Source organism: Pyxicephalus adspersus, chromosome 5 (assembly GCF_032062135.1).
Source record: "Pyxicephalus adspersus chromosome 5, UCB_Pads_2.0, whole genome shotgun sequence".
Lineage (NCBI taxonomy): Eukaryota > Metazoa > Chordata > Amphibia > Anura > Pyxicephalidae > Pyxicephalus > Pyxicephalus adspersus.
Genome location: NC_092862.1, coordinates 33,814,418 through 33,838,588, shown reverse-complemented (window position 1 = coordinate 33,838,588; position 24,171 = coordinate 33,814,418). Strand labels below are relative to the sequence as shown.

At 37.3% G+C, this 24,171-nt stretch overlaps 1 protein-coding gene across 2 annotated transcripts; it reads right to left on the bottom strand.

The window, feature by feature from the left end:
• Nucleotides 1–707: 707 nt before the first annotated feature.
• PPP1R42 (protein phosphatase 1 regulatory subunit 42) lies at nt 708–23,319 on the bottom strand. 2 transcript variants are annotated; one of them, XM_072411092.1, is made up of 9 exons: nt 23,202–23,319; nt 20,461–20,658; nt 17,582–17,748; nt 17,365–17,503; nt 16,237–16,353; nt 11,139–11,256; nt 10,809–10,937; nt 9,714–9,885; nt 708–1,930 (listed from the first exon to the last, which is right to left on the bottom strand). In XM_072411092.1, the coding sequence occupies exons 2-9, from the start codon at nt 20,590–20,592 to the stop codon at nt 1,846–1,848; spliced, it is 1,059 nt and encodes a 352-aa protein (XP_072267193.1). In that variant the 5' UTR covers nt 20,593–20,658; nt 23,202–23,319; the 3' UTR covers nt 708–1,845. The 2 variants fall into 2 exon arrangements, with proteins under 2 accessions (XP_072267193.1, XP_072267194.1); XM_072411093.1 differs by lacking the exon at nt 9,714–9,885.
• Nucleotides 23,320–24,171: the final 852 nt, after the last annotated feature.

Here is a 24,171-nt window from a genome sequence, read left to right as displayed (position 1 = left end):
TCTCAAATAGGGTTCAGTGGAACCATAGGATTCCTCCACAGGTTGCTAGGGGTTCCTGAAGCAATGAGCAATTTGCTCAAAGTTAGAAAAACACTGATGTAGACTGTAACTGTTATTATTATACTGTCATAGCTTCTACTAATAATACAATGTAAAACTATGGACTCATACAAGCTAAATAACGATCTGCAATGGCCATGCACAAAGAAGAATGGCATCACAGCATTTGCTTTAGGGAGGACATTTAGAGAAAAGGTGTTAAAACTGCTTGGTTTCTATTAATATTTAGTCGGAAGTGCCATACTGATTTAATTTTTCTCATGGTTCCAGTTTTTCATGTGCAGTTTTTAAGTATATATATATATATATATATGGAAGATATTATAAACCCTATAATAAACATGAATTCTATTATAACACAGTGTACATCAGTTCTGCTCTTCTTTCCAATGGCTACTGCCGACACAATGTAAATAAACATAGAATTATTGTAGTGTAAAAAAATTGAGAAAGCTGCAAAAACATTTTTGTTTTTCTATGTGCCTACAGTCATGAAAGAAACTAGCTACTTTCTAATTAGCTACTAGCTAATTTTCCAGTATTTTCAGGCACACAATACCAGTAAGTAATGAGAAATAATAAATATAGTTTAGCAAGGAATTACACAATAAAATGATGCAATAAAAAAATAAGATAAGGCAATAACATATTGTTTTACCACAAAATATTTATTTAATTTGCTATACAATACACTGCACATCATCATGCAGCACAGATGTTTTTAACATTGTAACAACATGAAAATCTTGAAAGCAATATACCCATGAAAGGACAGTGTTTTGTATTTACTTAACATTCTAATAAGCTTTTCACATAAAAGTTTCCTGCCTCCTTGCACCTGTGCATTGTATCTATGTGAATGTAAAGATGTGCCAAATATCTCCTGCAGGTGGCACTGTAGATTATGTCTAAAACCACACCTCCTGCTACTCACCTAAAGGAGAACTCCAATCAGATAAAAAAAACACACAAATCAGGGAGCTCTGCATTCAAAATTACATCCATAATTGAAAGAAGTACAAATACCTGGCCTATACTGGTTAGTCTGACCAGATAAAAGCCTGTGTGCAGGGCTTAAACTAAGGTGGGCGAAGCAGCACAAAAAGCTAATTAGTTTGCTGCAATACAGGGAGCACGCTGACAGCAGTGTGAAGAAGATCAGCACAACACTTCTACTTCTGTTTTCACTGTCCATTAATAGACTGAGCATGCAGGCAAAAATACATTTTTGGTAGGTAAAACAGCTCCCATGTATACGTTTATCTGTGTATTTAAGTGTTTAGTCTGGAGTTCAGCATTAAGTATGAAACATACTTGACAATATGATTCAGTAAAGGGGTGATTTTAAATTGTTAAGTTCCAATCCATTTTTTAAATTCCCCTTCATGAAAGTTTCATGAAAAATATAGGAATTGTCACTGCTGACCTCATGAGAATTCTAGTTGCCTGACTCGGTCTACAATGCTCGCTCGCCCAGGAATAGGAATAAAGCAACTGAAGTCAGGGCAAATTAAGAACTCTTCTTCTGCCTCTAGAACATCACTAAAATAAAGGCAGTGGTTTGGCAAAACAGTTAGGGAACTAGAATTTTCATAAAGCTGGTCAATAAGGGTAGCCTACATATTATTCTCATTATGTGCCTTTTTTGGGTCATATGAATGCACACCAGTTTGCTGGACCAGATTTTTTTAGTAAATCTGTTTGCTTAGAACTGCAGTGAGTGCACTAGCTGGCTATGCTACTCTGTATAGGTGGGGACGGCGCGCTACACACTTCTGTATGTACTTAGAGCACAACTTGTCTGTGTAGGTGCGGTTCAAGAACGTCTTGTCCAGGCAGTGAGCTTGCAGGATCCTTTACAGCTAATTGTCTGTAATGACAAAACAAACCACAACATTACAAAAGTAATTACACTGCTCAGACAGAAACAATAAACAGACAAAACCCCAATGCTAATGACAAATTGGTATTACACAGATAGCCACAAATTAATCTTTCTCACAATACATGTCAAGATACTTGGGATTCTAGAAGGCACAGTTATTTGTTGAATAGAAGTTTATAGACAGGTCTTGGCAAGCAATGACTTATAGCTCTGATGTGTCACTAAAAGAATGAGCTTATTGCTTGTACTAGGAATCATTTAGGTCTCTACTTATGTGCATTTCTCACAGTTGTACCTAGTATGATATACAGAATATCCCAGGCCACAGTTCCTAGTCAAATGGTTTCCATATGGTGAAATGATATGCATGGACAGATGTCCTCTTCTAAAAATTGATCACTGTGACATCTCTGAACAACAATCAGGATGTCTTTGAAAAAAAAATGACAACATAAAAATATGTTTACTACAGTTAGTGGAAAAGGCAATAACTGCTATCAGATATGTTGGACATTTTATAGTAATGTATTGTTTCTAGAAGAATGGCTGTCAACCAAGCAGAAATGTTTGTTGGTGTATTGGCAGCAGGGTGGGACAACTGTAATGTTTCAGTGTACAAAGATTCTGTTAAAAATGTACTCCAGGAAAATAAGACAAAATATCAATTACAATATCATTAGTAACCCTGCCGCAGCCACTACTGTGTTACATTGCCATTATAAGTACCTGAATTGTTTTTTCATATATTATTGGAGTATAATACTACAGTTGCCTTAGGCAGGGTCGAGCCACAGCAGCGGTACTTCATATGTGGGAGGAGCTCACAAAAAAAAGGGGATTATGCCATTTGAAGACATAGGGCCTGATTTAATAAAGTTCCCCAAGGCTGGAGAGGATACACTTTCATCAGTAAAGCTGGGTGATCCAGTAAACCTGCAATGGATTTCCTTAAAGGTATTTGCTCTTTGTTTGTTTTCAATCCTCGACCAGATGTATTCCAGGTTTGCTGGATCACCCACTAATAAAAGTGTATCCTCCCCAGCCTTGGAGAGCTTTAATAAATCAAGCCCATAAAATGTTTACTTCTGCAAAGAAGAATGTAACTTCTGACACTTAAACCATGTGTCCCCGAAAATAAGACCTACCCCGAAAGTAAGCCCTAGCATGCTAATCATGCAAGAGGGAAATATAAGCCCTCCCCCGAAAGTAAGCCCTATTGGCTTCTTCGGAGGGTGTGGTCACGTGGTACACGGAGGGATACCAAGAGGAAGGAGGGAGCAGAGAGCGAGAGCAGGAGATTTCAAAAGCACTGGAGCAAGGGGTGAAGAAATCGCAGGGTTAATTAACCTACAGTACTCTGGTGTGACACTAGCACTAAGAGGTTGGTGGATTCTCTTTTCAAAAGGTCCTTGCTGGTATTTTATTCATTAGCAGCAATGCATATTTATTAATTGATTTTTTTTTTTTTTTTGCTTTTTCTCATTTTTAACATGTAACTCTATGAGTCACATGTTAATTGTCAGCACATTTTCTTGTTATGTTACACTTGTTTGCTTATGAAGCTGTGTTTTTTTTCATTACTCATTTATGTCAATTCTTATTCATGACTTCTTGTATATAACAGAAGAAATCTGTGATTTTGACAGGTCACAGGTAACACAGAGGTATCTTTCTATAGTAATATTGGTTGCAGGTTTTGGTAAATACAGATTTTTGTACATGAATAAATATAGATTTTTTTGTGAGAAAAATAAGACATCCCCTGAAAATAAGCCCTAATGAGATTTTCAGAGGTAAAATAAATATAAGACACTGTCTTATTTTCGGGGAAACACGGTACTAATGGTTTCATAATTAGAACATTAAATTTAGTTTTCTATTTGTATCAATCTGTTTTGTTTCAGATCAGGCCCTCTGTACTAGGATCTAATAATGTAAATATAAACCAGCTAAGGCCGTTTAAAAGAAATTGATCAGTGGGAATAAAGTTTGACTGCTCTGATAATGTAAAAAATAAAAATAAATTCATTAGTTATGCGTAGAGACTCCACAGATCCATTACTTATATGTTGCCTGCAATAAAAAACTTCAGCAGTAAAACATTTTGGTTTTAGAGTAAGAATCCTAATAAGTAAATACAGCAAGTACATGGGAACATTTTGAGACTAATTTAATGTTAATTTATACCACGTCTGAAGAATTACAGTAGCAAGGATCCCAAAAAAAATCACTGGTTTTATTAGCAGTATAAATACATAAAGTTAGACTAGGTTTGGTGAAACACTGTATTGTTGTTTCTTATAAATCACATTAACAGAATGTATTTATACAAAGCTTTTTCAATTAATATCAATGGGACATGGGCATTAGAAAATAATCTTGGGATTAATCTGAATGTATTTGATATGTATGTATGCGTTCAAGATGTATGTTTGCTCTGCAGTGGTTTGGTTAGAAATATAAACTCTTGTGGTCATGTAGGGTCACAGTAACTAGTCAATGACAAACCGTTACACATACCATTAAACACGGTGAATGACTAGACTGATGATCTTAGTAGTAGATATTCTAAGTGTACAAAGTAAAAAAATATGCATTCGGACCATAAGACGCACCCTGATTTTCCCCCCACTTTAGGGGGAAAAAAGTGCGTCTTATGGTCCGAAAAATACGGTAAATAATAATATATAAATAAATATATATATATATAGGGAACATAAAGCCCATGTGTCCTGATCATTAGAGCCAGCTCAGCAGTACGGCAGGGAATATCATTAGTTACTCATTTTGTGGGGGGATTGCAATGCTCTTTAATTTTAACTGTCAGGATGTCTTTGAGTAGCTTTCTTATTTAAAAGGTTTTTAATTTCAGCAGAAAGCTGAATACAATAAAAGTGATTTTGGTGTTATGCTGTAATGTTAATTCAGAACTCTTACAGACTCATAAAAAACATGTTCCTTTGGTTCATTAACTGTTACTGGTCAAAGCACTTGTTTTTGGTGAATGAGGTTGGTATATTACAATTATTGGGATTATCTGAACACCCAAAATGTAATCTTGGATCAGGCATTCACTTACTTACATATTCCTAACAAGCTAAAATGAGCCTAAAGGCAACCCCCCCCCCCCCCCCAATGTTCTTTGTTGCTGCGGCACTGTGGAGCAAATGACTTCAAAGTTTTACAACAGAATCACTAATGTCTCCCAGGCAACTCAGCTACTCTCACGCTGGGTATTTCACAGCCTACCAATCCCTGAGGTAAAAGGGAAGCTTTAATAAGTGCTTCGGATGTGAACTTGGAGGATGAATTACTTCACAGCACTACACAGAGGTTGGTGGGGAATTGTTTTACAGATTTTCTATTAGTTGGAAAAAGTTTTTAGTCCTAGGCTAGATCCATTTCAGGTTTGCTGGATCACCCAGGTTCCCATGATAGTCTATCTTCTCCAGTCTTGGAGAGCGTTAATAAATCAGGCCCAGTGCGTGATGACAATGACAGGAGCAAAAAACAGAATGAGCACAATGAGGGTGCTTAGCCATGTCAGGAACGGATATTGGCCTGTCTCTAAAAAGACAATATGCAGTTACCCACTTTTCAAGCCATTGACCAGCCTACCCTGACACTTTTAATGTGGGGGAACCCTTGAAATAACTTTTAGGAACCACTATAATTACTGTATTTATAACTCATTGTACATTAGTGTGGTCAATGAGAAAAATGCTGGCCAGTGAGAAGAATTCCACCCTTACAGTAAGCCAAAAAGATCATTGATACGTTGCTACAAAGTACATTACTGGTAAAATCTGACATGGGAGACGCAACCTGTTCATTGTGAAAGGAACCCCAAGCAAACTTTGGAGGAATCCTGGGGTTCCACAGAGCCCAGGTAAATAAAAACTGCCATTGACAATGTTACTTCAGCATTGTATTAATTGGATGTATTATCCAAGCAAAATAACCCCAACTAAGGCTATGCACACGTCAGATTATTCTCATCCCAATCGCCTCAGAGCTGATATCAGATGAGAATCTGGTGTGTGTACATTGCTCGTCGTCCGTCGTTCCGATGACAATTCTGGTGGATCCACAAACAACGAACTACCATAAAAAAAGTGAAGGGAGTGAGCGCAGCAGGGTGCCATTCCGTCGTTCTCCCCTCTCCATAGAGCAGAACAGCGCTGTACATGCATTGTGTAGTCTTTTGTGATTGTGAAGGATCCTTCCAACGACAATTTTGCACATATGTACTTAGTCTTAAATCAAGAATGATGCGTAAAAACTGCCTGAATCTATAAACCATTAAAAATCACAGTGTAATCCTAATTTAGAGACATCTTGTTGGTTACCTCTTTGGATTCGAAGGAGTAACCTTGTGTTTTTTTAGCCACAGAAAGTGGCAACACCAAACTGCATGAAATGCCCCTTCTCTTTCATACAAGAACCTATAGATCTCATCTTGTTTTGATTTGTTTTTACAATATATGATTAATTATACATGAGAATATGGCATGTGCCCACATACATGATAACACTGAAGCTATAGGGAAGAGACATCATGTTTTTGTTCACTGTAAGTACAATCAGAAAGTATAAATTACATTTCTGTCATCAATGCTGCATGAAGAACACAAAGAATATGGCTCATTAATTCCATCTGCAAGACTGGCCCCGGTAAGAATACAAAGCTACAATTTAATACTGGCACTCTGAAAAGGTCCTTTCTACTGCCACATACAACTCGTGGTTAGTTTTTTCTTTAGCCTTGCCTGTCGTTTACACAATATTGCTTTCATTTATCATCACAGACTAAATAAACACATTGGGAAACTGTGGAAGGGTTTTTCTGATGTCATCGCCAATTTACCTGCTACCAATGCTTCTACTAAAGGAAAGAGGAAGGGGCTAAATATACACTTCATTGACTTCTGCCACATGCCAACAGGAATGCCTCCAAGTTCTTGTCATGGGATGATATATTCACAAGAGCAAAAAGAAAACTAATTATGCTGAAATTCTCCTCTACTCATTCAAAACCATAAAAGAAAATATATTATTTGCATATATTCTATCAGGTTTTGGAAAAAGTCTAGCACATACATTGAATTTGAGCAGCGGAGCATAAAGAAGTGGAGACCAATATTTTCAGACACAGCGGAAAAGGAAAAAAGACTAAGAAAACAGTAGCAGATAATAGCGAAGAAGTTGTATCTAGAATATGGTACTAAAGAACATTCACATACATGAATTTAACTCCTCATGTGCTAGGGTGAGAAGGAATTTAAAGAATAGGACATTTTTTTGAATAGCTTTAATATCCAAAATGCATAGTTTACTTAGGAATTCTTTTTTTTTTATTTGATTATTGGAAGTAATTTTGAAATGTATGTACAATATTTCTATTTTTTTGTTTTTCCTGAAGCTAGGAATTAAAGCCTTGCCAATTTATTACTGCACGTGTCGACATTGGGAAATATATTTTCACGCCCTGCAGTACAAATTGTGGAGAAATCTCTAAAAAAACATTTTAATTCTTATCAAAACACCTGTCCTTATTGGAGTTACTGTTGCCTTTCGTTCTGTTGATAACTATATACAGTGATACCTTGGCTAACGGGTGGCCCTGAAAACAAATTTTTGGCTAACAAATTTTTACTTCCTGTATACTGTATCAGAAAGTGAGAGAGACATGCTTTAACCTATACAGAAAGGGGCTTCCAGAGTGGCACAGAGAGAAACTTCTCTCATACCAGTGCACGCTCCGTGTGACTGTGAATTTGAGGGGAAGGTGTAATTTATAGCATTTATTTTTTACATATGAACGGTGCTTCCCCGCTGCTTGTCTGCAGGATGGAGGCTTGATGGGAGGGGGGTGGTTTGCAGGACTTACAGAAAAAATCTTTTGCTAAACACAGCTGAGTTTGTGGGTGATCTTAAGAGTGGAGCTGATCTGTAACATCTTGTAACTCTTTATTGACCAAGACAAACACTGCAGTTGTTTCTTTTTGCATATCAAAGCACAGCTTGATATGCAATAACTGCCAAGGTTCCATAAAGTTTTTTTTTTTTTTGCTCTGTTTGTGATTAAAGAGAATGTAAACCCAAAAACGACCCAAAACTAAAAAAACACACTTACCTTCAATCCCACAGAGCAGTCGCCCCGGTATCCATCTTCGGGCTGGCGCGCCAGATGCCACCATTATCTCTCTGTTCTTCCGGGTTCTTTTTCCTACGGCTATTTCTTTCCCTTTTGGTGAAAAGGCTCCGTCTGCAGAAAGAGCAGCCAAGAGCCTCCCGGAATTGAGTGACGTAGGTATCCCAGGAGGCTCTGCGCAACCATTCATTCTCGATTGCTTAGACGATCGAGAATTAAGGGGGTGGTTCTTGCACTTAAAAAAAACACACACAAACAGAATTCTTACCTTACATAAAAGGGTTGTCTACCCTTTTAAGTAAAGTGAAAATTATGAGTTTAGGTACACTTTAACTCACAGTGAGGATTTTATACAATAACTGACTGCCTAATAATAAATATGTTGAGACAAACATCTGTCCTAATTGCATTTATTAAAATAATGTACCTGTTACCTGCTGTTACTGGGGGGGGGGGAGAGCCGTTCATCTTAGCTTTTGGTGAGTTTATGACCTTTTATATTGTGCTTTTAACCGCCCTGGCGGTATTTCCGCATGTGGTTCAGGGCAAATTTTTATGTACCAAAAGCAGTAACCCCGAGTGTGGCGTCTTCCAACGATCCCCGGCCAGCTTCTGCATCACATCTTTGGCATGATCGTTGTGATGCGTGAAGCGTCGGTACCCTGGGGAGGCGTGGCCTGGTGGAAAATTTAAGAGCAGATTACATTGTAATCTGCTTTTAGCATATTGATCACAGTGATAAAGTTATAAAAAATAAATCCAAAAGTTTACCTAATATTGTACCTTTTTAGAAAAAATTTAAACTTTTTTAATTTTTAAATAAAATTCAATAAATTACATTTATTGGTAATGTATTATTTTTTATAATTATTATTTATAACTATTTATTATATTATAATTTATGATTTGTGTTTCAAACTTTATCATACCCAGGAGATATTCGAAAGAATTACAGGTCTAAAATAATAAACAACAAATTTCCATGCAAAATAATGTACCATTTTTGACATAAAAATACTGACATAATTAGATCGCCAGGGAGGTTAAGTATAATTATAAAACTTATCTTTAAATTGTGGGCAGCACCCAGAACGCAGTAAATGATTTTCCATAGAAACCTATGGGAAATCACGTTTTGGCTAACAAAGATTTCGGCTAACAAATGTCATTCTGGAACAAATTATTTTTGTTAGACGAGGTATCACTGTATAACTTTTTAGATTTTCCATTTTTATTTAAACTAGCTCCCAAGACGAATAGGCTAAATCTACCAAGTGGGAACACAGAGAACAATAAAAAATGTCAGGCTTTCCCCTCAGTCTTTTATACTGTAATCAAATCTAACAATACGGGCTTAAGATATATGTAACGTCTGCTTGATGTGATGTCAGCACAAAGGTGAAAAAATGTATTTTACATCATTAGGGAAACAGAAAACTATCCTGTCAGACTGCCAGGGACCCCTTTATAAGTCTATACAATAAATCTGGACAACGTCTGTGCTCAGATTCAAATAGATTACATATATAGCATGTGATTGTCATTATGTAATCAGGCTTAATATGTAATACAAACACAACTACATATTACTATGAATTAAATCCACTGGCTTACCGTATACCTTTACTGATGTTAGTTTTTCTCTTTGCTACCAATCTTTGGGGTTGGTTTTGTTTGCGTTCACTTAGCATCTGAGCCATGAAAATATAGTTTGTTTTTTCCTTGTCTAAATACTTAGTGTTATGATACTGGACAGGAAGGAGGGAGCTGGGATGCTCAGGATTACCTGTTTTCCCAAAAATATAAAAAAAAAATGGCTTCATTAATTTATTAAAAAAGTGAATATATCATTAAAGTGGACCTTCCATCTAAATGGAGAGTCTGGGTACACAGTCAACGCCTCTACCAAATCACCTTCCAGTAGTAAAATGCACCTACATGAAAAATATGTAGAGATATCTTAGCTGTCTTCTGCTTAGGTTAAGACGTCACTGTCCTGGGAATTTACAGGACAACTTAGATTCCACAAGAAGATGCTGCAATGCTTGCAATGGACTAAAGTGTCTTCTTGTGAGATTTTGACTTCCCTGCATTTAACAGGAATTTCCCCAAAGTAACAAGAAGCCATACCAATTGATGTGGAATAACGGGATGAAGTAAGTATTAATAAAATATTTTTTTTTCAATTTTCACAATTACTAATAGTAGGCACATGCTGGTTTCCAGTATGTTTATTTTCCTAGTGGTTGAACTTGTTGGACGTATCTCTTTTTTTCAACCTAACTATGTAACTAAGCAAAATGTCCACTTTAACTTCTGTTTCACTAAGCCAAAATGTAACAGTAGGCAAACATAAGACATTTTATAGTCAACAGATACAATACCTTAAAAGATACAGAACTTTAATGGAAAAAAGAAAGGAAATGGTTTACATTACAGTGGCCACTTTTCTGTTTCAAGTTTAAAGAAAGGCAGTGAGACATTTTCCACCGCTGCTCTGCACTCTTTAAAAGAATAAAAATGGGAAATTACTTAAAACAAGTATAAAGTGTAAACTCCTAGAGGTGCATGGAACCCTTAGTACACAACATTACACCTGGACCATTTTGGATACTTCCTGGATATACCAATGAAAACTAAATGAATCACCATGTGCAAGGAACATACTGAACTGTCTTAATGAATATTATCATTTAATACATTACATACATAACTGCTGGTAGACTAATCTTCCATCCATGTTTTCTTCTCTGCTTTTCCTTCTGGCATCCCTTGAGGCTTTCCAGTTAACCAAGAACTGCCTGGCCATTTCTTTTATTTCTTTACCATCCAGGATTTCTGTTAGAATAACAGTTGGTCACATTCAGAAATACAGTGCAGCAAAGAAAATGTGCTCAATAACAGTAGGCGCCAGAGGCATGTGTAGTGTCTGGACAGGTAAATATCCTGTCCAGGAAAGATGAAATTGGGGCATCCAAATAAAGAGATCTATCTGAAAAGCTTAAAAGTGTTGTGTATGTGTTGTATGTTTTCATTTACCCAAGGATTTTGAAATGACAATAACTTCATCCCTGTATTTGGGCTTCTGACAAATTGGGTTTCCACTCAGATCCATTCTCCAGAGCTTTGGCCATTTCTTCAAAACAAACTCCAAATCCTGTAAAAAAACAAAAGCAAAGGATTTAAAGCAATTAAAGCCTTTTAAAGCAATCTGTGCTGCCCAATATTTACATGACTATGGGCTCGATAAGTGTTTGCTTGCAAAGTTGTTTTGTTTCCTTATAGATATAAAAGGAACAACTATAGGGCTCTCCTTAAGAAATAATAAAGAGCCATCCAAGGGACACAGAAAATCAGTCAGAGAAATACACAGATGTTATCAGTCAGTGCTACACAGATGTACTTGTACTTAGGCAGTATTGACGTCACATGCACCACCTGAAAGTTGAGATCCAAGTAAGAATTTTCTTTAACCACCTTGGCAGTAATCCCTAGTGTGGCTCAGGGTGAATTTTACATACCAAAAGCAGTAAGTCTGGCTTGGGGTAGGAAAAAAAAAAATCTTACCTGCTCCCCTCTATCCAGCGGTGTCCTTAGCGATCCACAGCTGGCTTCTGCATCACATCCCCAGTAATGCGTGAAGCATCGGTATGCCGGGAGGCGTGTCTTGGCAGGAAATTTAAAAGCAGATTACATTGTAATCCGCTTTTAAAATATTGATTACAGTGATAAAGTTATAAAAAATAAATAGAAATAATAAATATTAAATCCAAAAGTTTATTCTATTATTGTACCCTTGTTTGGACAAATAAAAAAAATGTAATTTTTTAATAAAGTTTATTTCATTTATAATTTTATTTATAAAATGTTTTTATTAATATTTATTATAATTTATGATTTGTGTTTTAAACTTTATCATACCCGAGAGTTTATCCTAAGAATTATAGGCCTAAAATGTTAAACAACAAATTTCCACGCAAAACAATGTACCGCTTTTGACATAAAAATACGGACATAATTAGACTGCCACGGGGGCTGTTATATGCAAAATCCTGATTTTTTAAAGGTGGTAAGGATTGGCAGAGAAGAAGTCTTTAGAACTTCCTATTTCAGAAAAAATCATGGGCTCATGGGCATCATGTGCATTGTAATGCATGAGCTCTGGTGTGACTAAGCCCTCAGCTATTTTAAAACCTGTGCAATCCACTGCAGACAAACTCCAAAAAAACCCTCACATGTAGGGTAAATAGTTCTGCTTCCTGCACCCTGTGCCAACCAATTGCCTCCATTTTTGCTTTATGTAAAGGAAGACAGGGTGCCTCTGATGAACTCTGTAGTGCTAACAGTTTCATTTATATTGGGCTTTCTTTGTGTCAGACACAGCAATAATCTTCCAGTTTACTTGGAAATGTCTCCTGGACTGCACAACAGATGTGCCTTGATAAAAAACTAATGTCCTTAACAGGCCAACTGTACTTCCTGTATATATTTTATGACCCGAAACCCTAAAAAAGAACCTCAGCTTTACTGAAAAAATATATATATTCTCCAGTATGGCTGTTTATCTTGATACAAACAACTAAACACATGTATGAAATATGTATAAGGGCCATTTTTTGTCTGCCGACACATATATTTCCATCTAGTTCAGAGATTTAGACAGCACTGTCATACAGCACTGCTGAGTTTTTATTTGTGCAGTTCAGTAACATAGGTATTCCTTGCCATCCTCAGTCCATGACAAGGCAGTGAAAAGAAAAATAGCACAATGATGAGCTACTCTCAGAATGATCCTTGCACTGTGGCACTACCAACTAGCTTCTTGTATGCCTCTTCTTCCTCCCCTGGTCTGAGCTCTGCTATATAGGGAACTGCAGGAGTTACTTACTTATTATGCTCTGCTTACATTCAAAATACTTTTAAAGATATTACCCCCAAAATCACAGCTGCATTATTTTTTCATATTTGTCTAGAGTTCAGCTTTAAACAAAATAATATTGTGTAATAGAGCCACACATATTTATATATATTATTTATTGGACAAAATCAAAGCCTTTTGCAGCAGACTTAGGCTCACAATCCTTCCCAACGACAAAAGACTAAAAGATGCATGAACGAGTGTTGTACATTCAGCGCCGCTCTGCTCTATAGAGAGGGGGAAAACGACGGAGCGGGACCCTGCTGCGCTCTTTCCCCCTTCACTAATTGCTTATCAATCCATGGTTTTCCTGTCTTTTAATGAGAGTAAGGCTGCATAAACATGTGCAATAACAATCTTTCACAATCCTTCCCAACGACAAAAGAGACGACGGAGCGGAAGGAACTACAATGGCAGCTAATGTTTAAGCCATGAAAGCATATATGTGGATATGACAGTATCCTTTCACCATCATTGTTGTCTACAGAATTTTTGGCTGCATTAATATTATCTCTTTGGTTGCTCATCAGCTCAGTTTACAAATACTAGTTCCTTTTATACAACAGCTTCACATTAAATATGACTTCATTAAAAGGACATCTGCATTCTAAATTCTTTACAATGCTAATTGAGAACTTGTATTAAAAAAGGAGAAAAAAGACTTATTGCATGAGCAATACATAAAACTATGTTCTACAGTCAGTGTCATTTTCCCTGACCTCATCCTTCTAATTTTCACAACATATACTTAAATAAAAACAGTTGTGTTTATTTTTGTGGTTTTTAGATTAATAATGTTCATCAGGGAAAGGAGAAAGTCATACATTACAAAGAAATGCACAATTTGTAGCACCAGCCTTTGATAAATCTATTGCTACTCTGAAGCATTTTTTACTAACTGCTACTCACTTGATAAATGACCCAGAACATGCTGGTCCCGGTGTATGTTTATCTTAGAATAGTCTAATCCTGTGGTGAAATATGATTACTTCTTTGGACACGCTCTAGTTGTTTATTGCCTTCCTGTCTCTAATAAAGTGCTCTCACTTTGCAGCCTTTCAATAGCTATTACTAGAGGGACCAGCGTCTTTTTATGCAGGCTCTACTTGATAAATGATCATGTCACAGCATCACTTAGAAGTTACTAAGAAATCACAAGTCATACACAAGGGATGTAACACTGGCAATAGCCTTCTCCCTTCCTAATACTGCCCAATATGAACTTGCATCTGAACAATGGAGTTTAATCATTATTGGAAAAATTCCTAACTTGGGATCTTTAACTAGGACATCAGACAGCAATTTGTCACCAGTTTGACTGCTTGTCATAATCTCTGTGGGAAAGAAAATCTATATGTTGTACCCTGACCCTGGCTAAGACAGGAAGAAAATGAATCCATCTTTTCGTGATGCTCTTCCAATAATCAATACGGGGCAGAGTTTGAATACATTTAAGTCATAATGATGATAAAGCTGTTGAGTGCTATTTTGACAGTGTGACCATAAAAAAGTAATTATAATGAAATTAGAATTTATACTCCTACATTAAATTTTATGAACACAAAGGAAAAATACAACAGAAGAACACAAATTTGTAGCTGAAATGAAGTCTGGATCAGTAATTAGAATAATATATGGTTATATAGACAAACTAGAGTGTCTGAAAATTTTACTCTGGGAAAGCAATTTTTACGAAAATTTGTAAATAAAATTTTTTTCAGATTTTTTAGTGTACAGAAGGCAATGCACCTCTGTCAGGTTCATATTGGAGCTTGTATCCCTTTGGAAAATTGGCAAGTTCTTCTTTTTCCAGGGACCACACAAAGTATAAAGAGAATCCCCAAATCAGGGGCATGAACAGAAGTAAATAATTTTCCCAGGGAACCAAAAACAAAAAACGTTTTTTGGCTAGAATTCCACTGTAAAATTCTACTCTGGAGAGTTGTTTAAGGTGGTTACATGTGCTGATTAAATATGGAAATTCTTTACCTCTATTGAATATATATATATTTGTTTAAATATGCAGATAACCCATCAGAAGATTCCTTTGCTTACATGTGTATTGGAAGGCTTGGATCCAGGAAAGCCCAGGATCCAGTAGCACTTTCCCTCTTTCCAGTTCTAAAAACCTTGACAGCTATGGTTTTTGGTACATCATTTCTGGTACATGCGTTATCATTTATTTTATTTTACCTAGATAGGTTTAATGAAGGAAGGCTTTGCTTGTTCTTGATAACTGTCAGGGGATGGGCAGCCAAACAACTTTCCTGTTTATGCAATGCAAACATTGTGATACAGTGCCAAAAATTAAGCATTATACCTGGCTATACAGGGAAGATATTTGCCTACCCCCAGTAATGGGGTACACTACAGTATTTTATGGGTCTGGGAAACCCTCACTTACACCAAACCAATGGTAAGGTGAAGGTCCAAGTGATAGCTATGTGAAGTTTATATCCATTTCTGTAATCAGCAGTGCTGAACTGTCCTGCCTTGGGACCTTGTAAAAAAAACTCTCCTGGGGAAGCAAGGTAAGGATTCAAAGAAACAAATAGGTAACATGAGACACAGAATGCCAAATGAAAATGTTATATTTTTGGATATTGACTGTATTTAAAAAAACAATGGGAAAGTGTCGGTTTTGTTCAGAATAATAAATTACAACCGTCTTATCTGTATTGTAGGGCATAAAGGAAAAGTGGGTATCTGATTTGTAGAGGTAGTATGTTTTATTCCTTCATGTTCTGCTGCTAGTGGAAATATTACATACTGCATTTGTACTGTAGTGTATCCTAATCTGTATTTTATAAATTGCTGTAGACGACAAAAATGGGATCAGGTAAATTCTCATCCTAATCTAAATGCACCTCTTGTCTAGTGGGGGATGTTTGTGCGCTTTTGGATTCTTTGTGCCTGATTTATTAAAGCTCTCCAAGGCTGGAGAGGATACACTTTCATCAGTGAAGCTGGGTGATCCAGCAAACCTGGAATGGATCTGGTTCAGGATTCAAAACATTTGCTATCAAATAGCAAATGAAACTTAATAAATCTATTTCAGGTTTGCCGGATCACCCAGCTGATAAAAGTGTATCCTCTCCAGCCTTGCAGAGCTATAATAAATCAGGCCATTTATATTGTGTATTCTAGGCAAAACAAATGACAACTGTATCCTAATGTATGTATGTATTGGAGAGCTAAGTTTCTAGGACTAATAATTACCTTGATATCTGTAAGATTATTGTCCATGGCCACAAATTGAGTGAGGTTCTCCAAAACTGCAAGCTCCTTCAGTTCATCAATGTTGTTGTTACTGATATTCAGCACACACAGGGACTTCTGTAGGGACAATATATGCACTTTATTGTTAGCAATAGGCAATAGAAAAGATGATCAGTACATGCATGTCTATATTGCATAAAATACCTGAACCAGCTCTTTTTTGGGTGGAGAGTGCACCCATGTTCATAAAACATAATGTTGAGCAGTGAATGCATAACTATAATTCTTGAAAAAGAAAAGGTGATTAATCATAGCAGGTGAATTCCTTCCACTGCTCCAAGTACTGATGCTCATGTGTCCATTTTTGGTGCTGCTGTGACACCTTTCTCTCATGGCCAGCAATGAACCTTCAATAAACCTTCGGTGTCCATGACCATGCTATCAGGTTACCTGTTTTATTTCCTTGGACCACTTTTCTTACCATTCAAATGCGTAGATCCTTAAACTTGCCTAATTTGTATGCCTTTGAAAGCTGGCAGTTCACTTTGGTCTTTATAATAAGATAATTAATGTTATTTATGCTGCTTGACAGTGGTTTTAAAGTTTTGTCTGATCAGTGTAAATAATTATTTAAATTTAGGACCCTGGTAGTTGATGTACAAAAATGATAAAACTTCCGTCCTCAGGTGAGTGGTCAGCTCAGCTAGGAGTTTAAGGTAATGGAACAGAGCATATTGTTCTATCTTCATATCTGAGGAAAAAAAGCATTTATCGCATTGCTTCTATCCACTTACACTAGTTAACAAGTGTAGGACAAAGCAGAGCTGGTTGGTTCATTTAAGAAATGCAGAGATGGGGATGAATAAGGGGCACTGTGCTAAATCTTTTCCTAAGGACAAAAAAATTGCAGTCATTGATGGTTGGTCATTTAATGATCTGAAATGAAAGATCATTAAACATAGAGAGTTCACTCTGTCTGGTCTATCCAACGAGGTAAAGAGCGTTTGAAAAAATGATTTTATGACAGTAAATTTAAATTTGATTGGTAGCTATAAGTCACTGCACTTCAGACAACAACATACAATTTACCTTAGAGGAAAATGTACAGAAAACAATATGGATACTTACAGCTAGAGATTGGATTGTTCTAGGATCAAACAGTAGCCTCTCTCCTGGTGGGATATGCTGACTCTCAATGTGCAGTTCCCTAAGTTCATGAAGACCCTCCAAACCTTCCACCACAGTGAGATAATTACCACCCAGGTATCTGCAGGAAAAAATTTAATTCAACATGATGCAAATATTCGAATTTGGAAATTAAAAGAAATATGGTGTTACAACTTACAGCTTTTCAAGCTTCTTTAGTCCTCTCAGATTTTCTATGGTGGATATACCATTATTCTGGAGGTACAGATGTGTTAAGTTTGTTGCAAATCCAAGATTTCCTATACGACTGATGTTGTTGTCATACAAGTATAAAACCGTTAGGTTTCTGCACATGGATAGGTCCTCCTGGAAAATAAATTGAGTGTCTGGGTTTTTTTATGTGTAGCAATACAAAAGGCATTAATATTTCTTCACTGCTCCATCTAGAAATTAAAGTAGAACTCCACTTTAACTCACACACTTGAATCCTGCACCCTATTTTTAAATTCACAACCTAAATACAGCTGCCTTCTGTCTTTTCACATAACGTTCCAAGGACCCTTCTCTTCTGCTCTGCTACCAGCACTGGCTTGTCTTTAATGCTGCAGACAGAAGTGCTGATGTCATGATGTCAGTGATGTTGTAGTATTTTACTGTGAGCCTTGGTGAATGTGGTTATGCAATACAACGTTGTGTGTTCATGGCAGCTTGAATTTAAAGAAAGTGGGATGTGTGATGGAGACCATAAAAAAACCCAAAACAGGACTGGTGGCCACCAATGAGTCATATTTTTTTCAGGGATCCTGTACTTGGATAGCAGGTAAATATTCCAGTGGAAGCTGCAGTTTCTGTTTAAACAATTTCTGTCCATTTTTTAAAAGTCATAAAAACTGTTCTGCTTTAACCTCCCTAGAGGTAACCTCAAATATGTCTCGGGGTAGAAAAAAGGTGCTAAAAGCGGTAACCCCGAGTCACACTTGGGGTAGGTAATCCTATGGGAGGTAATAGTAAATAGAGCCTTACCTGATCCACCGGTGTCCTGCGTCGTCCATCGCCGCAATCTCCGTCTTCTTCCTTAGGCCGGCTTCTGCATCCACAGGGTCTTCTGATGAGTCACAGGGGAGTTCCTGGTGACGTCGGTGCGTGTGTACGTTGCCGGCGTGGTGGGAAATTCAAAATCTATTTGTATTGCATTCAATAAAAAATAACTGTATTGAATGCAATACATTGGATTTATATGTGTAAAAGGAGTACATTGTTTTCAAGAACATTTATTTTACAGTATATATGTTAGTATAATATGTTTTTTTTTTTTAAATTTAAAAAAAATTTTAAAAAAAATTATTTTTTTAAATATATAGATTTTTGTAGTTATTCAATTTATTATTTTTTCATGATTTTGTGTTTCAAACTTTGTTAAACTCATACTATTATATTATACTGTAAAATACATTTTCATGAAAAACAATGTACCGCTTTTAGACATAAAAAAACGGAAAGAAATGAACCGCTAGGGAGGTTAAACAAAGCACATTGCCTGAATCATTCTGAACTTATTTGCATCCCTCATGCACTTTCAGTAATGTCTCCTGGAAGCACTATAGTTATGAAAGAGCAGTTCTCAGGGAGCGAATCTGTGCAGCAAAAAATGGCTGGCAAGACGTTAAAGTACAAGAAATCAGCAATATCAAAATCTTTTTAATCGGACTGGGGATCACTAGAAAATCATATGAATCTCATACTTAAATTGAAGTGCTTTTATTGCCTGGAGTTGCCTTTTATACTTACAGAATTTTCTTCCAGTTAGATAAAATCTGTTGCAAAGTGCAGAGTTTATGTTTATAAAGGCTTGCAGTCCCTCGGTAAATGAACTGCATGTCACCTGAAGTGCAGTTGGACAGTCTCCTAGGACAATGTCTAAAACATCAACATTAACTTCTATAAAATCCCAGAAACAACATGATAAGTCTACTGACAGAGGTGAACAAGGCACAGCGAACACACCAATTACCACCTAAAATGTTGTTCTATTATTTGAAGAAAGGAAAAAAATGTAAATGTACAGGCATCACCGTAATGCATTGTGAAGGCAGAGTGAAAGATGAGGTGTCTTGGGAGCACAAGCCTGTAAGAACTATGAAGAAGAATCAGCAAAAGCATATATCCCACACAAATTCACACACAGGGCTGGTACGTTCTGTACAATTAATCCATTTTAATACTAATGAAAGATGTCCTTTTTTGTCTTTTCTAATATGTTCAAAGGCCCTACACTAATTACCTTTTGTGTATCTTTTATTTACAGTATATCAGTGCATTACCAGTATATAGTGCACAGGTTCCTAACCCCCAGGATGCGAACCGATACCGGTCTGTGGCTGGTGAGATGGAGGCCGCAAATGACAGGAGGCAGAGCGTCAGCAGCGGGAGCACTGGCGGCCCTCCTTACACTGCTCTAAAGCCAGTGATGGTATGACAGCAGGAGTGCAACCAGCGGGAGTGCGGGCGGCTCTTCTCGCACTGCTTACACAGGAGCTGCTGAGAATTGCAGAGCAATGAAAGGCTTACACTTCTCTGCCATTCCCAGCAACTTTGACAGCACCCCAGCTCTCTTATACTACCCTGCTATTCTCAGCTAGTGTGCTGACAGGTGGCGGAGCTGAGTAGTGTAAGCTGTACATTTTATGCAAAGTTTTATTCTATGTCACCGGGCCCTGCTGTCAGAAAGGTTGGGGATCACTGCTATAGTGGACCTATTTCACCTTTTACTTTTTCAGTAGCACACCATTAAGCTCAGCTGCAAAATTTGCACTTTCATTTCATAATATTTCCCTTTTCAATAAAAGATGATGAAAACCTGAATAAAATAGAACCGAACTGTACAATGAAAACCTACCTGTCCTAGGTTACATAAAAATTTTATTTAAAAAAGTGATTAGTTATACAGATTTAAATTGAATATAAAAAGGACAAATAAAACATTATAATTTAATATAAAAAGGACAGGATTACTAAAGTCATTGTGGAACAGAAAGGAAATAAAATAATGCAACTAAGAGTGGGCACACTGGTACTTACAACACAGTCTATATTTTTATTAGAAAAGTTCAGGTGAGTCACTTTCTTCAAGTACTGGGCTACAGATTCATCTTTTCGGCTACGTTGCTGACTGCTTGTCCTCGCGATGAGATCCACTGATAAACGAACCATCCTTGTCCTAATGATTCAACAGCTTGGATGAATATGATTCTCTAGAGTGTATTCTCCATTGTTCTCCTGAAGAGACATTAACATTTAACTTGTTTGCTGTTGTTGTTACTTTCCCCAGCTACATTATTTATATATAATACCTAAAAAACTCATACAAAATATAAGTGTTGTTTAAGGATAAGTCAAAATAGAGAAAAAGAGAGAAAGTTTTTTTTTTTTTTTTGGCAAAAGCAATCGTATTTCAATACTTGTAAAAAACATACATAAAAACAATAAATTACACATTTCGTCATAAATCCACATTGATTCATGGGTATTTAGGGACTGGGTACTAAATAAAGTTTGACTGGTAATTGGTATTAGTGAATATAAGTGAAGAGAATTTACATATTTATTTTGTCCCAAACCAACATTTCTTCATGGGAATTCCAGGGACTAGATACTAAATAAGTTCTACTGCCCGTGGATACAAATAGGCATAGGTCTTTAGGACGAAAATTCAGCAACAGTATACACAAAATAGGTCTTAGACATGGCACGTTTCGCCACTAGGCTTCCTCAGGGGTATTATAAAGACCGCATAAATGCTGAATGTTAGACGGAGTTCCAACTAGTGTTATGGTAGCCCAGATAATATAAAAATATACAAATCAATATGTATACTAATGTTACCAACTAAAGCACAGCAAATCATCAACTGTGTCTGTCATTTACTCTGGGTACTTCAGTTTTCTCCCACATCTCAAAAAACATGCAGTTAGGTTAATTGGCTTTCCCTCAAAAATTGTCCTTGGACTTCATTAATGACATATGACTTTGGTAGCAACATTAAAGAGAGGGACAGTTATGGATATAACAATGGACTTTGTAAAGCGCTGTGTAATATGTCGGTGCTATATTAATACTGGTTAATAATAATAATAAGTATATGCTGGGGTTTAAATCTCACAGTGCAAGCGATACCTCTGAAGCAAATTCAGAAAATAATGATACTGGCCACAGTCTTTAGATAGTAATCCCTAGTACATATATGGTTACCCATCAGCACTGGGAGGTCAGTGCTGGGCAGAATGTGGAACCATCCAGGAACACAGGAGTGTTGTTGATCTGTAACAGCCATCTCATGTCTATGGGTATCTTAGGAGAAGCGCTTCACAGTTAGATGGGGTGAGGATCGCCTTTTACCAAGTCTGAGGAGCCACACACCATCTAAGCCTACATCCACATGGGTGTAAAGGGAAAACCACTTAATTTTATGGCCAATCATTCATTTTCTTATACTGCCCAGCTACTTTTTTGCTCAGCTGTTTGTTACTTATTTTCCAGGTGATATTTAAAGTTCATGTCCAAGGAAAAAAACTCTCCCAGTTCAACCCCTTGCACCTTTTTTTTTTTTTTACAGTTACAATGTCCAACAAAACAAACATCTTGTGCATAGAGACTATATGGCATACATCAGCTACTGTATTTTTTCTTTTAAATGTAACTAAAAGCCATGTCAGCTATGACATAAAGAACAAATGTCAGGACTGCAAATGTTGCATCTTCCATACTGCAAATATTGCCAAATTTCATGGGACCGATACACATGATGGGTTTTCTCATATTTCAGAACAGTCCCATCACCAACTATAGAGCCTGCTACTGATTAAGGTGTATTGCTTGGGATTTTTTTAGTTTTTGATAAAGTGGAAAAAGTTTGTAACCTCTGTCAAGTTTGCATTAGTACCTGTGTCCCCCAAAGTGTACAGCTCCCCCAGAACAAGGGGATAATAGTCTCAGAGGGAACTTTCCCTGACTTTGGAAGATATTTGTTAGATTTTCTCCCTAGTGCACAGTCAGAAAAAAAAGAATCAAAAACTAAACTAAAATCTCCTTAAATGCATATGAAAAACTTTTATTGGTCACTTTTGAACTGAACATAAATTGGGTCACCATCAGGTATTTGTGCTTCTCTGCCTGGCTGATGGGATGGGTTGTATGTAGGGATTTATTATGATGAATTTAGTGGTCTGTGAGGTCCGAAAGGTTGGTGACCTCTGTGCAGAGGAAGGGGGAGGCATCACTCACTGCCATCCAGATACCAAGAAAGGAGAACACTTCAAATCTACTGGCAAATCTCGCAAACCTTGCTAGAAGGATGATGACATCTCCTTTATCTAAACATTCAGATCAGTATATCATCAAACATTTTTCTCCAACAGGTGAATTTTTTTAAAACTTTTACATTTAAAAAGAGGATTTTGCATGAAAGGTACAAAGTCTGCTATAATACAAGTCACCAATAATAAAGTCTTGGGGATAGAATACATATACATTGGGTACACACACCCTGTGCATTATTTAGCACTCTTCTTGTACATTTCTGATGTTCCCCAAAATACCCAAAGACAGTGATGAGATCTAAGTGAAGGAAACACTTTATTGTGCAGGAACAGAAATAGTAACACTTCCGGGAGAGATGACAACACTTTAAAACTATTGCAGTACCCTGACAACTACACTAGTATAATAAGCATTGACTTGGCTGTCGTAGTGAGCATAGATCACATCAGTAGCAAAGTGCGGGAAATACAAAGTGTATAATAAGTGTTATCGGTGCTCCTCACCCGTACTCGGTATCGGTCAGCGCTGCTCGGCTCCTCTTACCTCCCGGTGTCCTCCATATAATGTTGTCAGTCCCGGGATCGGCGTTGGTTGCTATGGAGATGACGTCACACGCAGGCGCATAGCACGCGTCTCTAACTTTGGCCGCATGTACGGTATGTCTGCAGACTGAGCTCCCCATCAGGCGCCCGTTCTAGCTTATAGTAGTGGGGGGCATGCTGGTATCTGTAGTTCCCCCAGTCATCGTGAATGATAGAAGCTGGCTTTCATATGCTATTACCAGCCATGATTTCCATTCTGGAGCTTGTAGACACACATAGGTGGTCAGAGAAACTAAGACCAGGGGGATATTTATTTATTCCAGGTAGTCCCCAGGTTACATATGAGATAGGGATTGTAGGTTTGTTCTTAAAGAGGATGTAATCAACCCTGTAAAGTAAACAGCAGCATTTAGAACCATTATTAACAAATAAAGTCAGCAAAAGACAAAATTACTGTAAAACACAATACCGAGAGACTTCAGTAATAAAATAGAATAAAGTTGAAGATTTACGGTAAAGGTTCTGCTCGTTTTATGAGAACCCCCAGTAATCAAGCACGGCATCCAACGGAGGGCGCAGTTTAACCGGGCACGGAGGAATAATTGGGGGAGTGGCTGCCGAATTCTTACGGGCACGGAGTCTGCAGCCGGCAAGGAGTGAGGGTTACGGGTTACGGTATGCTCACCGCAGTGGAGCAGTTACCGTACGCCGCACCTGGGCTGACATGGAGGCATGGCTGCAGCGGAGGCTGATGAATCACAGAGCGGGGCAGACACTCTGGGCACGGAGGAATGGACAGTGGCTGCAGCAAGCGCAGAGAGACCACACAGAGCCGGGCAAGTAAGAAACTTTTTTTTTAACAGCATATGTGGAGGCTATATTTGGACCATAAGAAGCAGGGACTTTTTTCCCCCACTTCTGGGGGAAAAAA

Excerpts from the sequence above, each read along its gene's own strand:
- PPP1R42 (XM_072411092.1), bottom strand. The coding sequence starts at position 20,592 with ATGGTTCGTTTATCAGTGGATCTCATCGCGAGGACAAGCAGTCAGCAA. Across the intron at positions 17,504-17,581 it reads CTAAAGAAGCTTGAAAAGCT|ATACCTGGGTGGTAATTATC; the intron begins GTAAGTTGTAAC and ends TTTTTCCTGCAG. Across the intron at positions 11,257-16,236 it reads ATAATCTTACAGATATCAAG|GATTTGGAGTTTGTTTTGAA; the intron begins GTAATTATTAGT and ends GTTTTTTTACAG.